This window comes from Oncorhynchus masou, chromosome 15 (assembly GCF_036934945.1).
Source record: "Oncorhynchus masou masou isolate Uvic2021 chromosome 15, UVic_Omas_1.1, whole genome shotgun sequence".
NCBI classification, from domain to species: Eukaryota; Metazoa; Chordata; class Actinopteri; order Salmoniformes; family Salmonidae; genus Oncorhynchus; species Oncorhynchus masou.
In genome coordinates this window covers 3,138,569-3,155,274 of record NC_088226.1, presented here as the reverse complement: position 1 = coordinate 3,155,274, position 16,706 = coordinate 3,138,569, and the positions used below count along the sequence as shown (strand labels likewise).

The 16,706-nt window shown below is 39.1% G+C and overlaps 1 protein-coding gene across 1 annotated transcript in view; it reads right to left on the bottom strand.

Moving 5' to 3' along the window:
• Nucleotides 1-16,706, bottom strand: part of LOC135555341 (SH3 and multiple ankyrin repeat domains protein 1-like) — a 148,315-nt gene that overhangs the window by 47,283 nt on the left and 84,326 nt on the right. The window contains 4 exon segments of the mRNA XM_064987684.1: nucleotides 14,774-14,849; nucleotides 15,320-15,433; nucleotides 15,917-16,087; nucleotides 16,516-16,636. Of these exon segments, the coding sequence (XP_064843756.1) occupies nucleotides 14,774-14,849; nucleotides 15,320-15,433; nucleotides 15,917-16,087; nucleotides 16,516-16,636 (482 nt within the window).

The window sequence follows — 16,706 nt, the reverse complement described above, 5'->3', positions numbered from 1 at the left end:
CTCACACAAACATTCCTCTGGACTGCAGCCCAGTGGTATCTATATTGACACAAGCTCTCCTGTCATCAAGTCTGTCACCAACTCAAGGTTGTGCATACCGTAATAACACCACACAATCATCTAACCATGATCCTCCTACATACATACCTACTGTATCTCCAATGTAACTGATCCATGCAACACAATCTAGAAGTTAGAGCTGGGGGATATGGACAAAAATCCCCATCATGATAAATTACCTCGATTAATGCTATAACTGTAACGGCGTTCCTTTGTTGTTGAAGGAGAGTCGGACCGAAATGCAGCGTGTATGTTACTCATGTTTATTAGTGAAGACAAAAACGAACGAACTAACACGAATAACTAATAAATACAAAAAAACAACAAACAGAACGAAACCTAATACAGCCTGACTGGTGCAACCTACACAGAGACAGGAACAATCACCCACGAAATACAAGGCGAAAAACAGGCTACCTAAATACGGTTCCCAATCAGCGACAACGAGAAGCACCTGACTCTGATTGAGAACCGCCTCAGGCAGCCAACCTAATTAACACACACACACACCCCTAATCAACTACAATCCCAAACACTACAAACCCCAATATGGAAATACAATACATAATAACCCCATGTCACACCCTGGTCTGACTAACTAATAAACTAAAACACAAAATACTAAGACCAAGGCGTGACAATAACCATAAATAGAATGATACGTTTAGAACATGAATGTGCACCACAGTTTATAACAATAATGTGCACCACAGTTTATAACATTAATTAATGTGCACCACAGTTTATAACATTAATGTGCACCACAGTTTATAACATTAATTAATGTGCACCACAGTTTATAACATTAATGTGCACCACAGTTTATAACATTAATGAATGTGCACCACAGTTTATAACAAATGAATGTGCACCACAGTTTATAACATTAATTAAGGTGCACCACAGTTTATAACATTAATGTGCACCACAGTTTATAACATTAATGAATGTGCACCACAGTTTATAACATTAATGAATGTGCACCACAGTTTATAACATTAATGAATGTGCACCACAGTTTATAACATTAATTAATGTGCACCACAGTTTATAACATTAATGAATGTGCACCACAGTTTATAACAATAATTAATGTGCACCACAGTTTATAACATTAATTAATGTGCACCACAGTTTATAACATTAATTAATGTGCACCACAGTTTATAACATTAATGAATGTGCACCACAGTTTATAACATTAATGAATGTGCACCACAGTTTATAACATTAATTAATGTGCACCACAGTTTATAACATTAATTCATGTGCACCACAGTTTATAACATTAATTAATGTGCACCACAGTTTATAACATTAATGAATGTGCACCACAGTTTCTAAAATGAATTAATGTGCACCACAGTTTCTAAAATGAATTAATGTGCACCACAGTTTATAACAGTAATTAATGTGCACCACAGTTTATAACATTAATGTGCACCACAGTTTATAACATTAATGTGCACCACAGTTTATAACATTAATGAATGTGCACCACAGTTTATAACATTAATGTGCACCACAGTTTATAACATTAATTAATGTGCACCACAGTTTATAACATTAATTCATGTGCACCACAGTTTATAACATTAATTAATGTGCACCACAGTTTATGACATTAATAAATGTGCACCACAGTTTATAACATTAATGAATGTGCACCACAGTTTCTAAAATGAATTAATGTGCAACACAGTTTATAACATTAATTAATGTGCACCACAGTTTATAACATTAATTAATGTGCACCACAGTTTATAACATTAATGTGCACCACAGTTTCTAACATTAATGTGCACCACAGTTTATAACATTAATTCATGTGCACCACAGTTTATAACAGTCATGAATGTGCACCACAGTTTATAACATTAATTAATGTGCACCACAGTTTATAACATTAATGAATGTGCACCACAGTTTATAACATTAATGAATGTGCACCACAGTTTATAACATTAATTAATGTGCACCACAGTTTATAACATTAATGAATGTGCACCACAGCTTATAACATTAATTAATGTGCACCACAGTTTATAACATTAATGAATGTGCACCACAGTTTATAACATTAATTAATGTGCACCACAGTTTATAACATTAATGTGCACCACAGTTTATAACATTAATTAATGTGCACCACAGTTTATAACATGAATTAATGTGCACCACAGTTTATAACATTAACCACAGTTTATAACATTAATTCATGTGCACCACAGTTTATAACATTAATTCATGTGCACCACAGTTTATAACATTAATTCATGTGCACCACAGTTTATAACATTAATGTGCACCACAGTTTATAACATTAATTCATGTGCACCACAGTTTATAACATTAATTCATGTGCACCACAGTTTATAACATTAATTAATGTGCACGACAGTTTATAACATTAATGAATGTGCACCACAGTTTATAAAATGAATTAATGTGCACCACAGTTTATAACATTAATTAATGTGCACCACAGTTTATAACATTAATGAATGTGCACCACAGTTTATAACATTAATGTGCAACACAGTTTATAACATTAATTAATGTGCACCACAGTTTATAACATTAATTAATGTGCACCACAGGTTATAACATTAATTAATGTGCACCACAGTTTATAACATTAATTCATGTGCACCACAGTTTATAACATTAATTCATGTGCACCACAGTTTATAACATTAATTCATGTGCACCACAGTTTATAACATTAATTCATGTGCACCACAGTTTATAACATTAATGTGCACCACAGTTTATAACATTAATTCATGTGCACCACAGTTTATAACAGTAATTCATGTGCACCACAGTTTATAACATTAATTCATGTGCACCACAGTTCATGACTTAAATGTAAATGTAAATAACATTAATGTGCACCACAGTTTATAACATTAATTAATGTGCACCACAGTTTATAACATTAATTCATGTGCACCACAGTTTATAACATTAATTCATGTGCACCACAGTTTATAACATTAATTCATGTGCACCACAGTTTATAACATTAATTCATGTGCACCACAGTTTATAACATTAATGTGCACCACAGTTTATAACATTAATTCATGTGCACCACAGTTTATAACATTAATGAATGTGCACCACAGTTTATAAAATGAATTCATGTGCACCACAGTTTATAACATTAATTAATGTGCACCACAGTTTATAACATTAATTAATGTGCACCACGGTTTATAACATTAATTAATGTGCACCACAGTTTATAAAATGAATTAATGTGCACCACAGTTTATAACATTAATGAATGTGCACCACAGTTTATAACATTAATGTGCAACACAGTTTATAACATTAATTAATGTGCACCACAGTTTATAACATTAATTAATGTGCACCACAGGTTATAACATTAATTAATGTGCACCACAGTTTATAACATTAATTCATGTGCACCACAGTTTATAACATTAATGCATGTGCACCACAGTTTATAACATTAATTCATGTGCACCACAGTTTATAACATTAATTCATGTGCACCACAGTTTATAACATTAATGTGCACCACAGTTTATAACATTAATTCATGTGCACCACAGTTTATAACATTAATTCATGTGCACCACAGTTTATAACATTAATGAATGTGCACCACAGTTCATGACTTAAATGTAAATGTAAATAACATTAATGTGCACCACAGTTTATAACATTAATTCATGTGCACCACAGTTTATAACATTAAATCATGTGCACCACAGTTTATAACATTAATGAATGTGCACCACAGTTTATAAAACGAATTAATGTGCACCACAGTTTATAACATTAATTAATGTGCACCACAGTTTATAACATTAATTCATGTGCACCACAGTTTATAAAATTAATTAATGTGCACCACAGTTTATAACATTAATGAATGTGCACCACAGTTTATAACATTAATGTGCAACACAGTTTATAACATTAATTAATGTGCACCACAGTTTATAACATTAATTAATGTGCACCACAGGTTATAACATTAATTAATGTGCACCACAGTTTATAACATTAATTCATGTGCACCACAGTTTATAACATTAATTCATGTGCACCACAGTTTATAACATTAATTCATGTGCACCACAGTTTATAACATTAATTCATGTGCACCACAGTTTATAACATTAATTCATGTGCACCACAGTTTATAACATTAATGTTCACCACAGTTTATAACATTAATTCATGTGCACCACAATTCATAACATTAATGTGCACCACAGTTTATAACATTAATTAATGTGCACCACAGTTTATAACATTAATGAATGTGCACCACAGTTTATAACATTTCAATGTGCAATTAAACATTAATTAATGTGCACCACAGTTTATAACATTAATTCATGTGCACCACAGTTTATAACATTAATTCATGTGCACCACAGTTTATAACATTAATGTGCACCACAGTTTATAACATTAATTCATGTGCACCACAGTTTATAACATTAATTCATGTGCACCACAGTTTATAACATTAATGAATGTGCACCACAGTTTATAACATTAATTCATGTGCACCACAGTTTATAACATTAATTAATGTGCACCACAGTTTATAACATTAATTAATGTGCACCACAGTTTATAACATTAATTAATGTGCACCACAGTTTATAACATTAATTAATGTGCACCACAGTTTATAACATTAATTAATGTGCAACACAGTTTATAACATTAATTAATGTGCACCACCGTTTATAACATTCATGTGAACCACCGTTTATAACATTCATGTGAACCACAGTTTATAACATGAATGTGAACCACAGTTTATAACATGAATGTGAACCACAGTTTATAACATGAATGTGAACCACAGTTTATAACATGAATGTGCACCACAGTTTATAACATAAATGTGCACCACAGTTTATAACATTAATGTGCACCACAGTTTATAACATTAATTAATGTGCACCACAGTTTATAACATTAATTAATGTGCACCACAGTTTATAACATTAATTAATGTGCACCACAGTTTATAACATTAATGAATGTGCACCACAGTTTATAAAATGAATTAATGTGCACCACAGTTTATAACATTAATGAATGTGCACCACAGTTTATAACATTAATGAATGTGCACCACAGTTTATAAAATGAATTAATGTGCACCACAGTTTATAACATTAATGAATGTGCACCACAGTTTATAAAATGAATTAATGTGCACCACAGTTTATAACATTAATGAATGTGCACCACAGTTTATAAAAGTAATGAATGTGCACCACAGTTTATAACATTAATTCATGTTTATAACATGTTTATAACATGAATGTGAACCACAGTTTATAACATGAATGTGAACCACAGTTTATAACATGATTGTAAACCACAGTATATAACATTAATGTGCACCACAGTTTATAACATTAATGTGCAACACAGTTTATAACATGAATGTGCAACACAGTTTATAACATTAATTAATGTGCACCACCGTTTATAACATTAATGTGAACCACAGTTTATAACATTAATGTGCACCACAGTTTATAACAAAAATGTGTACCACAGTTTATAACATTAATTAATGTGCACCACAGTTTATAACATTAATTAATGTTCACCACAGTTTATAACATTAATTAATGTGCACCACAGTTTATAACATTAATTAATGTGCACCACAGTTTATAACATTAATTAATGTGCACCACAGTTTATAACATTAATTAATGTGCACCACAGTTTATAACATTAATTAATGTGCACCACCGTTTATAACATTAATGTGAACCACAGTTTATAACATGAATGTGAACCACAGTTTATAACATGAATGTGAACCACAGTTTATAACATGAATGTGAACCACAGTTTATAACATGATTGTAAACCACCGTTTATAACATTAATGTGAACCACAGTTTATAACATTAATGTGCACCACAGTTTATAACAAAAATGTGTACCACAGTTTATAACATTAATTAATGTGCACCACAGTTTATAACATTAATTAATGTTCACCACAGTTTATAACATTAATTAATGTGCACCACAGTTTATAACATTAATTAATGTGCACCACAGTTTATAACATTAATTAATGTGCACCACAGTTTATAACATTAATTAATGTGCACCACAGTTTATAACATTAATTAATGTGCACCACCGTTTATAACATTAATGTGAACCACAGTTTATAACATGAATGTGAACCACAGTTTATAACATGAATGTGAACCACAGTTTATAACATGAATGTGAACCACAGTTTATAACATGATTGTAAACCACAGTTTATAACATTAATGTGCACCACAGTTTATAACATTAATGTGCAACACAGTTTATAACATGAATGTGCAACACAGTTTATAACATTAATTAATGTGCACCACCGTTTATAACATTAATGTGAACCACAGTTTATAACATTAATGTGCACCACAGTTTATAACATGAATGTGTACCACAGTTTATAACATTAATTAATGTGCACCACAGTTTATAACATTAATTCATGTTTATAACATGTTTATAACATGAATGTGAACCACCGTTTATAACATTAATGTGAACCACAGTTTATAACATTAATGTGCACCACAGTTTATAACAAAAATGTGTACCACAGTTTATAACATTAATTAATGTGCACCACAGTTTATAACATTAATTAATGTTCACCACAGTTTATAACATTAATTAATGTGCACCACAGTTTATAACATTCATTAATGTGCACCACAGTTTATAACATTAATTAATGTGCACCACAGTTTATAACATTAATTAATGTGCAACACAGTTTATAACATTAATTAATGTGCACCACCGTTTATAACATTAATGTGAACCACAGTTTATAACATGAATGTGAACCACAGTTTATAACATGAATGTGAACCACAGTTTATAACATGAATGTGCACCACAGTTTATAACATAAATGTGCACCACAGTTTATAACATTAATGTGCACCACAGTTTATAACATGAATTAATGTGCACCACAGTTTATAACATTAATTAATGTGCACCAGTTTATAACATTTATTAATGTGCACCACAGTTTATAACATCAATGTGCACCACATTTTATAACATGAATGCGCACCACAGTTTATAACATTAATGTGCACCAGTTTATAACATTTATTAATGTGCACCACAGTTTATAACATTAATTAATGTGCACCACCATTTATAACATTAATGTGAACCACAGTTTATAACATTAATGTGCACCACAGTTTATAACATGAATGTGTACCACAGTTTATAACATTAATTAATGTGCACCACAGTTTATAACATTAATTAATGTTCACCACAGTTTATAACATTAATTAATGTGCACCACAGTTTATAACATTAATTAATGTGCACCACAGTTTATAACATTAATTAATGTGCACCACAGTTTATAACATTAATTAATGTGCACCACAGTTTATAACATTAATTAATGTTCACCACAGTTTATAACAATAATTAATGTGCACCACAGTTTATAACATTAATTAATGTGCACCACAGTTTATAACATTAATTAATGTTCACCACAGTTTATAACAATAATTAATGTGCACCACAGTTTATAACATTAATTAATGTGCACCACAGTTTATAACATTAATTAATGTGCACCACATTTTATAACATTAATGTGAACCACAGTTTATAACTATTGTCCTTTAAACTACTACTACTAGTTTGATGGTTGTCCTATTAACAATCACCCATATTAGCAAACTTATTTCATTTCAAACTTCAATCAATCAATCAAATGTATTTATAAAGCCCTTCTTCCACAGCTGATGTCACTAAGTGCTGTACAGAAACCCAGCCTAGAACCCCAAACAGCAATGCAGGTGTAGAAGCACGTGTAGAACTTAACATTTCTCTAGTATAGGATACTTTTCGTAGTGAACGGTAACAGCAAAATGCCTGCGATAAGTGATCGGTATGGTCGGTGCTGATCATTTGGGGTTTATCGTCCCAGCTCTGCTATAAGTATTGGTAACATCATCTAGAAGCATAGCAAGGGGGACTGCTACCCATGGCACAGAATGCACCTCTCAAACCACTTCTCATTCTCTTATACACTAATGTTTGTACACATACACAGGGGCACACATTGATAACACACACACACGTACACACACCATATGTAGACACAGTAGAAGCAGAGCCACTAGCGGGGATACATGTTATAGATCTGCCTCCTATACCTTGTTCTCAATCAGCAACAGCTCACAGACCGTCACACACAGAGACCCACAAACACGACACACACACACATTCTGCAGATGAGAGAAGCAGCAATTATCAGACAGTTGTGTTGGTACTGTGTTGCTACTGAAGACATACGTACAGACACGGAGAGGGAGAGGAGAGTGATTAATGTACATGGAGACACAGCTAGGCTGTAACGTTACTGCTAATGTACCGGGCTGTGCATGCGTCTCTCCTTCCTCACTACACACACACACACACAGACACAGACACACACAGGCGCACACACGGACACACGTACAGGCTCATGCATTGCTACACATCCCATCTGTCTATCGATTAGTCTTCCTAATCACTCCAGTCTACCATCCATGTTCACATGCATGCTCCTCTCCCTGCCTCCCTGCCTCCCTCCCTCCCTCCCTCTCACCATCCCTCTATCCTCCAGCCCTGCAACCAATGAGAAATCAAAAACAGCCAGTACCTGTAAATGAACCAGACACTCCTATTCATGGGGCCTAGCGACGGCCAGGAAGAAGAGAGGGAGAGATCCTCCTCGCCGCATCCCCCCATCGCCATTTCCCCCCCCCTCCTCCTCCTCCTTCTTGTCTTCCAGCAAGAGAGCAGTGAGTACGAGCCGAGGGAGGGGAGGAGAGGAGGAGAGAGCAATGGAGAGAGAGAGAGTGAGGGCCTAGCTCTCCCAGCCCCTTCATACTTAAGACAGGCAGAGAGAGAGAGAAAGAGAACGAGGGAGAAGGAGAGAGATGGAGATGGTTCACTGTGACTGCGACACAGAGTGAGAGAGAGAGAGAGAGAGAGAGAGAGAACAAGAGAGGGAGAAGGAGGGAGTGTGTGAGTGAGTGAGGGAGGGGGAGATGGTTTAGCATAAAAAGGGAGAGAGATATGAGGTAATTTTGAGAGAGGGGAGAAAGAGCGGGCCAAGGGGTGATCGGGTTTGTTTGCTGAGTATGTGACTATTTCATACACCAACAGAATATAAAGAGAAAAGAGACGCACAGATGCGCACACACATACACACACTCAAACACATTCCTTTCTCCTTTCTTCTATCTCTGTATATATCTCTCTCAGTGGTATTCACCGAGTCTGTCTATCACTGTTTTCCTCCTCAGTTATGATTCTCCATTCACAAGAACGGATGCGTTTTGGATGAGTTAAGGCCATGTTCTGTTTGACTCCTCTCCCTTGCCGTAACTCACTCCAGATATTGAGATACTGTATAACGCACTGACTGTTGCTCTGAACTGCTGAGGCTTGTATATGCTGTCATCACAATCACAATGTTTTCACAACTCATATATGTATACAGGCTATTTATGATCATTATGATAGATGATTAATCTATTATCACATTCACATATAAATGCTTCCCGTTGCTTCCCGTTCTTAAGTTTAGTTTTTTGCGTCTTTTACTTCCAGTTTTGTACACCAGCTTCGACCAGCTGAAAATACAACATTTTGGGTTATTGATCATGTATTTCACAGAGGTTTAGATGGTACAATGATTCTCTACACTTTGCATTGCTTGTTTTGTCACATGAACTGAAATCAGGAGAACTATTAGAATTTTGGAAATGGCAGAGATTTCTGCATATTGTACCTTTCATAAACCAAATATAACACGTGAATTCTATATTCTCTCTCTTTTCCCCATCTCCTACCTCTTTTCACCACCTGTCAACCTATGTCTTCCTCCCATCTCACGTCTCTACCATTTCCCCATTTCTGTAATCTCTGCACTCGTTTTGTCCTACCCCTCTTCCGTCCTCTCTACTTCAGTGACCCTACATGCCCTTAGATCACTCTTAACATCTCCCCTCCCCCATGGCCTTTAATCAACACACACACATGTACACAGTCCCCTCCCCTCTCCTCCTCTTTCCTCTCTCACATTGTCTGTAAACAAAGCAGAGCGCATGAATGAAAAGAGGAGAGCGAGGCAGGGAAACGGGAGGAAGGAGACGCATCAAGTCAGACAGGAAGAAGAAGAGAGATTCAGCTGGGGATGAGCAGCAGAAGGAAGAGAGAGAATTAGAGCGAGAGAGATTCTCTTTAAAAAGGCACTCACATCATCTCTGTCAGTGCTTCGTTCGATGTATGTCGATGTTGTCTTCTGTCGCCTTTCCCTCCCTCCCTCCCTGTCTCTCGCTCAATCTCCCCCTCTCTCTCCCCCTACCTCTCTCTGGTGCCTTTCTGCCTTCACTGCCTATTGCTGTTCTTCTCCTCTCTCTCCTTCCCTCCCTCTCTTTTTGTTTCTCTCTCTGCATGTTAAGCTATACTGCTGTGAATTTAGTGTATGGCGCGCGAGCGCGCGTGAGAGAGGGATAGAGAGAGAGAGAGAGAGAGAGAGAGAGAGAGAGAGAGAGAGAGAGAGAGAGAGAGTACAAGGGGGAGGGGCAAGAGAATGAATGTTGGCAGGTGTTTGGTCATGTTAGTGTGTGTGACTCATGTGTGTGTGGTCATGTGTGTATGATTGTATGTGTGCATGAGTGTTCACCTATAATGTAAACATGTACAATGTGCACCAGAATGTGATTTGAAAGCACCTCTTGTGATGGAGGGCAACAATCCACTCTTCTCTAGAATGTGTGTGTGCTTCCTTGTCCCTATTTCACAGACCGCTGCCCCAGAACAGTTGTCATGTGTGTTACTAGGGGAGTTCACTGCCATGGGCTCTGAGACACAGGGAGAAAGGGGGCACGGAGGATAGAGGGGGCACAGAGGAGAGAGGGGGCACGGAGGAGAGAGGGGGCACGGAGGATAGAGGGGGCACGGAGGAGAGAGGGGGCACGGAGGAGAGAGGGGGCACGGAGGAGAGAGGGGGCACGGAGGAGAGAGGGGGCACGGAGGAGAGAGGGGGCACGGAGGATATAGGGGGCACAGAGGAGAGAGGGGGCACGGAGGATAGAGGGGGCACGGAGGAGAGAGGGGGCACGGAGGAGAGAGGGGGCACGGAGGAGAGAGGGGGCACGGAGGATATAGGGGGCACGGAGGATAGAGGGGGCACGGAGGATAGAGGGGGCACGGAGGATAGAGGGGGCACGGAGGAGAGAGGGGGCACGGAGGAGAGAGGGGGCACGGAGGAGAGAGGGGGCAAGGAGGATAGAGGGAGCACGGAGGAGAGAGGGGGCACAGAGGATAGAGGGGGCACGGAGGAGAGAGGGGGCACGGAGGAGAGAGGCTTATTTGGATGGAAGAAGAGAGGAAGGAAGGAAGGAAGGAAGGAAGGAAGGAAGGAAGGAAGGAAGGAAGGAAGGAAGGAAGGAAGGAAGGAAGGAAGGAGTGAAGAAGGGAGGATAAGGACAAATAGGGAGAAAGGAAGAATGGATTGATAAAGATGGACACTAGGGGTGAAAATGTATAGAGGGAGAACATCTCTCCCTGATCATCTCTCCTCTTCCTCTAATCCTTGTTAATGTAATCGCTGTGCCACAATATCAATTTAAGCCATTCATTTAGCTGACTGCCGTCTCGACCGAGCCTTGTTAAACTGTCACAGCTAGTCAGAGCAGTAAAAGCCTGCTTCATTAGACAGATCAGGAGGTGTACAAGATCTCTTACTGTCAATATAAAAACATCTTCCATCTAAAAGCGGATTGAAAGGTGATGAGGTGAAAGGGGGGTTGTTCATTCACGTCTATTTCCTCTCCTGCGTTCTCTCTCCCTTTTCTCTTCTTCGTCTACTTCTACATAGTGTAGAATCTCCCCTTCTCTTCACCTCCTTTCTTGCTCTGTTCATCCCTCTCTCCCTCCAGAGTGCCCTTCCCTGTCTGTTCTCCAGATGGGAACACCACAGGGGAGGGAGGGTGATGGAGAGAAAATGAAAAAGAACAGGGGGTGAGTAAAACGGTGATGAATAAAAATAAAGGGAGCGATAGAGAGAGAGAGGTGGAAGGGGTGACAAAGCCAAATATAGAGGAGTGGAAAAAAGCAGGGTGAGATGGATCCACACTAGTGCTCTGATAAAAACAGACTTAGCAATGAGTTAGCAGTGAGTTAGCAGTGTCACAAACTGACTAAACAACCTGGAGTTTTATATCGTATCGGGTACATTTGTTTAAATATCCCTGATGTGGGTGTAGAAACGTTTGTGTGAGTTTCCATGTAGGTGTCAGTCGCTTGGTAGAGCACGTAAGTCTAAATGAAATTATGCAAAATAATAAATGCTTTTGTGTGTGTTTGTGTTGTCTGTGATAGCGAGCGGGCAGGGAGAAAGATTATATGTAAATAATACATGTGATTTATAATGTGTTTATTTCTTTATAAATAATTCTCTCTCCATACAGTCCAAGTCCAGGACCGTTAAATTGGGTTGCCTCATAACAGAGCCTCTCTGAGCCGCCACGCAAAAACATGATATTAAAGAGAAGGACATTACATCACTAGGTGTTAATGAGAGGAGTTACACTCCAAAGTGTCAACGTAGCGATCTGGAAGTCAACAATAACGACAACATAATCAACAAGCACATCAGTAGAGGCCACGTCGATGACAGTCTACAGAAGTTCAGATATCAGACCAGTACTGTATGTAACTTCAGATATCAGACCAGTACAGTATGTAACTTCAGATATCAGACCAGTACTGTATGTAACTTCAGATATCTGACCAGTACTGTATGTAACTTCAGATATCAGACCAGTACTGTATGTAACTTCAGATATCAGACCAGTACTGTATGTAACTTCAGATATCAGACCAGTACTGTATGTAACTTCAGATATCAGACCAGTACTATATGTAACTTCAGATATCAGACCAGTACTGTATGTAACTTCAGATATCAGACCAGTACTGTATGTAACTTCAGATATCAGACCAGTACTATATGTAACTTCAGATATCAGACCAGTACTGTATGTAACTTCAGATATCAGACCAGTACTGTATGTAACTTCAGATATCAGACCAGTACTGTATGTAACTTCAGATATCAGACCAGTACTGTATGTAACTTCAGATATCAGACCAGTACTATATGTACTTCAGATATCAGACCAGTACTGTATGTAACTTCAGATATCAGACCAGTACTGTATGTAACTTCAGATATCAGACCAGTACTATATGTAACTTCAGATATCAGACCAGTACTGTATGTAACTTCAGATATCAGACCAGTACTGTATGTAACTTCAGATATCAGACCAGTACTGTATGTAACTTCAGATATCAGACCAGTACTGTATGTAACTTCAGATATCTGACCAATACTGTATGTAACTTCAGATATCAGACCAGTACTGTATGTAACTTCAGATATCAGACCAGTACTATATGTAACTTCAGATATCAGACCAGTACTGTATGTAACTTCAGATATCAGACCAGTACTATATGTAACTTCAGATATCAGACCAGTACTGTATGTACTTCAGATATCAGACCAGTACTATATGTAACTTCAGATATCAGACCAGTACTGTCTGTAACTTCAGATATCAGACCAGTACTGTATGTAACTTCAGATATCAGACCAGTACTATATGTAACTTCAGATATCAGACCAGTACTGTATGTACTTCAGATATCAGACCAGTACTATATGTAACTTCAGATATCAGACCAGTACTGTATGTAACTTCAGATATCAGACCAGTACTGTATGTAACTTCAGATATCAGACCAGTACTGTATGTAACTTCAGATATCAGACCAGTACTGTATGTAACTTCAGATATCAGACCAGTACTGTATGTAACTTCAGATATCAGACCAGTACTGTATGTAACTTTAGATATCAGACCAGTACTATATGTAACTTCAGATATCAGACCAGTACTGTATGTAACTTCAGATATCAGACCAGTACTGTATGTAACTTCAGATATCAGACCAGTACTATATGTAACTTCAGATAGCAGACCAATCCCAATCCATCGCACAGTAGATCACCCAATCAAAATCCATCGCACAGTAGATCACCCAATCACAATCCATCGCACAGTAGATCATCCAATCACAATCCATCGCACAGTAGATCACCCAATCACAATCCATCGCACAGTAAATCACCCAATCACAATCCATCGCACAGTAGATCACCCAATCACAATCCATCGTACAGTAGATCACCCAATCAAAATCCATGGCACAGTAGATCACCCAATCACAATCCATCGCACAATAGATCATCCAATCACAATCCATCGCACAGTAGATCACCCAATCAAAATCCATGGCACAGTAGATCACCCAATCATAGTCTCTAGTGGATCACTTCCACACATACAACACAGGTGAGGTTAATATACAGTATATTACCCATAGTCCCAAACACAAGTTGACACAGTACTGTAGATCACTTTAACAAAGCCCATCTTACAGCTACCCAACTCACTCCAACATACCCCAAGCATATCCAGGGCAAGATCACTCAACTCACTGACTTCCAGGTAGACCTCTGAGTATGACGCTGTAGAGAAAGAGAAAGTCTCCCCATCCTTACCTGGGAGCGTCGAAGCTGTCGTAGGAGCCCACGGTGTAATGGCGGAACAGTCTCTTGGCTTTCTCACTGCGGCTCTCTAAAACACACGACCACAGTGTTATCAGCATGATGGCTGCCTGTCTGTCACACTGACCAACAGTGTCACTACTGTCACACGCTGCTGTTAGACTACAGCCTGAACCTCGACAGTAAACGTCTCTCTATTGAGTCTCTAGATACAGTCAAACCAGCTGTGTTTACCACTGCATTAGGCCTTAGTGGTGGGCAGACACCACTACTACGACTAGTGTAGGACCTTCCTTCCCTGTCAACCCACACCTTGCTTCTGCTGCTCTAATCATTCTGAGAGTCTAGAGTTACTTCCCCAGTGTTACTACCTAACTGTAGACCTCCTGCTAAATGTGTTGTTTTTTTATGCCTGTGTGTCTGTGTGTAGCAGCCAGAGCTGCCGTGTGTGTGTAAGTGTGTGTGTGTTTTTCTGACCAATGAGAGGGGAGAGAGAGAGGCACGCTGCATGTGTCTGCAGGTGTGTGGTCAGGGTCTCACCTGAGCGGTTGTCCTGGCTACGGACTGCCACTTCCTCTACACAGTCTGAGGGGAACCAGCCAGTCCGTCCCTTAACCGTGCCCTCCCAGAACCCTCCCTCGCCCACGCTCAGCACTGCATGAGGGGATAGGAAAGAGCATCGCACGTCAGAGCCATTACCTCACACAGTCAGTATACACAAAACAACATATAGGCACAAGCAACAACAAGGAAATAGCCACAACATGTAAACACACACAGAGGAATGTAAACATACAAACAGGCATGCAAACCTCTCTACGTACTCACCAAGACATACATACCTGGAAACACCATAGACTCACTCACAGACACACACATATTCATACCTGCAGACATTGAAGACAAGGACAAACAAGGACCTTATACTCTCATTAAGACAGGAAGACAACATCCACTAGACAGACTCATACATACACCACTCACATCAGCAGACAGAGACCTGGGTACCAGCATGAACATTTCATCTCCTGGGCAAATGTATCAGGCTGGCACCCAGGCTAGCAAACACTTTGAAAAAACACCCAGCCAGACAGTCACACAGCCATTCTCTGACACAGACACACTAAACACACACACCTTTGACTTTGTCTCCCTTGCTGATGCTAATCTCTCTGTCTCCCTGGGCGGAGTGGGAACGCGTGGCCACAAACACACGTCCTGGGACGGCGCTGTAGAGACGCCTCCGCTGGCCCCCTGCTGCTGTAACCGTATTGCTGCTGACAGACCCCGCCCTGGCCAGAGGGGGGCAGCGTTCAGCATACAGCACATACAGCACAGTACACAACCAACTCAGTGGCCTTGTGGTTAGTGTCTGCCTTCACGCTACAGAACCAGGAGACAGGCTCCTACCCAATGGGCCGTTCTGGCTCGGACAAGGCTTATGCTATACACAACCCTCATGCACAGTAGACCCAATCCTAACTTGAGGTCTGCATTGTTAATTTGGACATTTGTGAAAACCATCTATTGACGGGAGATTTGTGTGCAAATTATTAATACAGATTTCAAGTTTGGATTGGGTGCCATGTTAGAGCCACAGCAGAGAGGGACAACTGACACTGCTGTAGATGGAGAGAGAGCACGCTATAATGGAACTGCGCATCAACGGTTCTATCAGAACCATAGTCAATCTTACCCTCCTGCTCCCCCTCCTTCTCCTCCCCCTCCGCCTCCTCCCTGCCTCCGACTCTGCCGACTCCTGTCCTCCTTATCCCCTGCTCTCCCTCGGGACGGGGAGCGAGTCCGCGCCCCACGGGGACTACTGGAACTACGCATGGTACCTGAATGCTTATAGCCCTGAGAGAGAGAGAGAGAGAGAGAGAGAGAGAGAGAGAGAGAGAGAGAGAGAGAGAGATGAAGGGGCAAC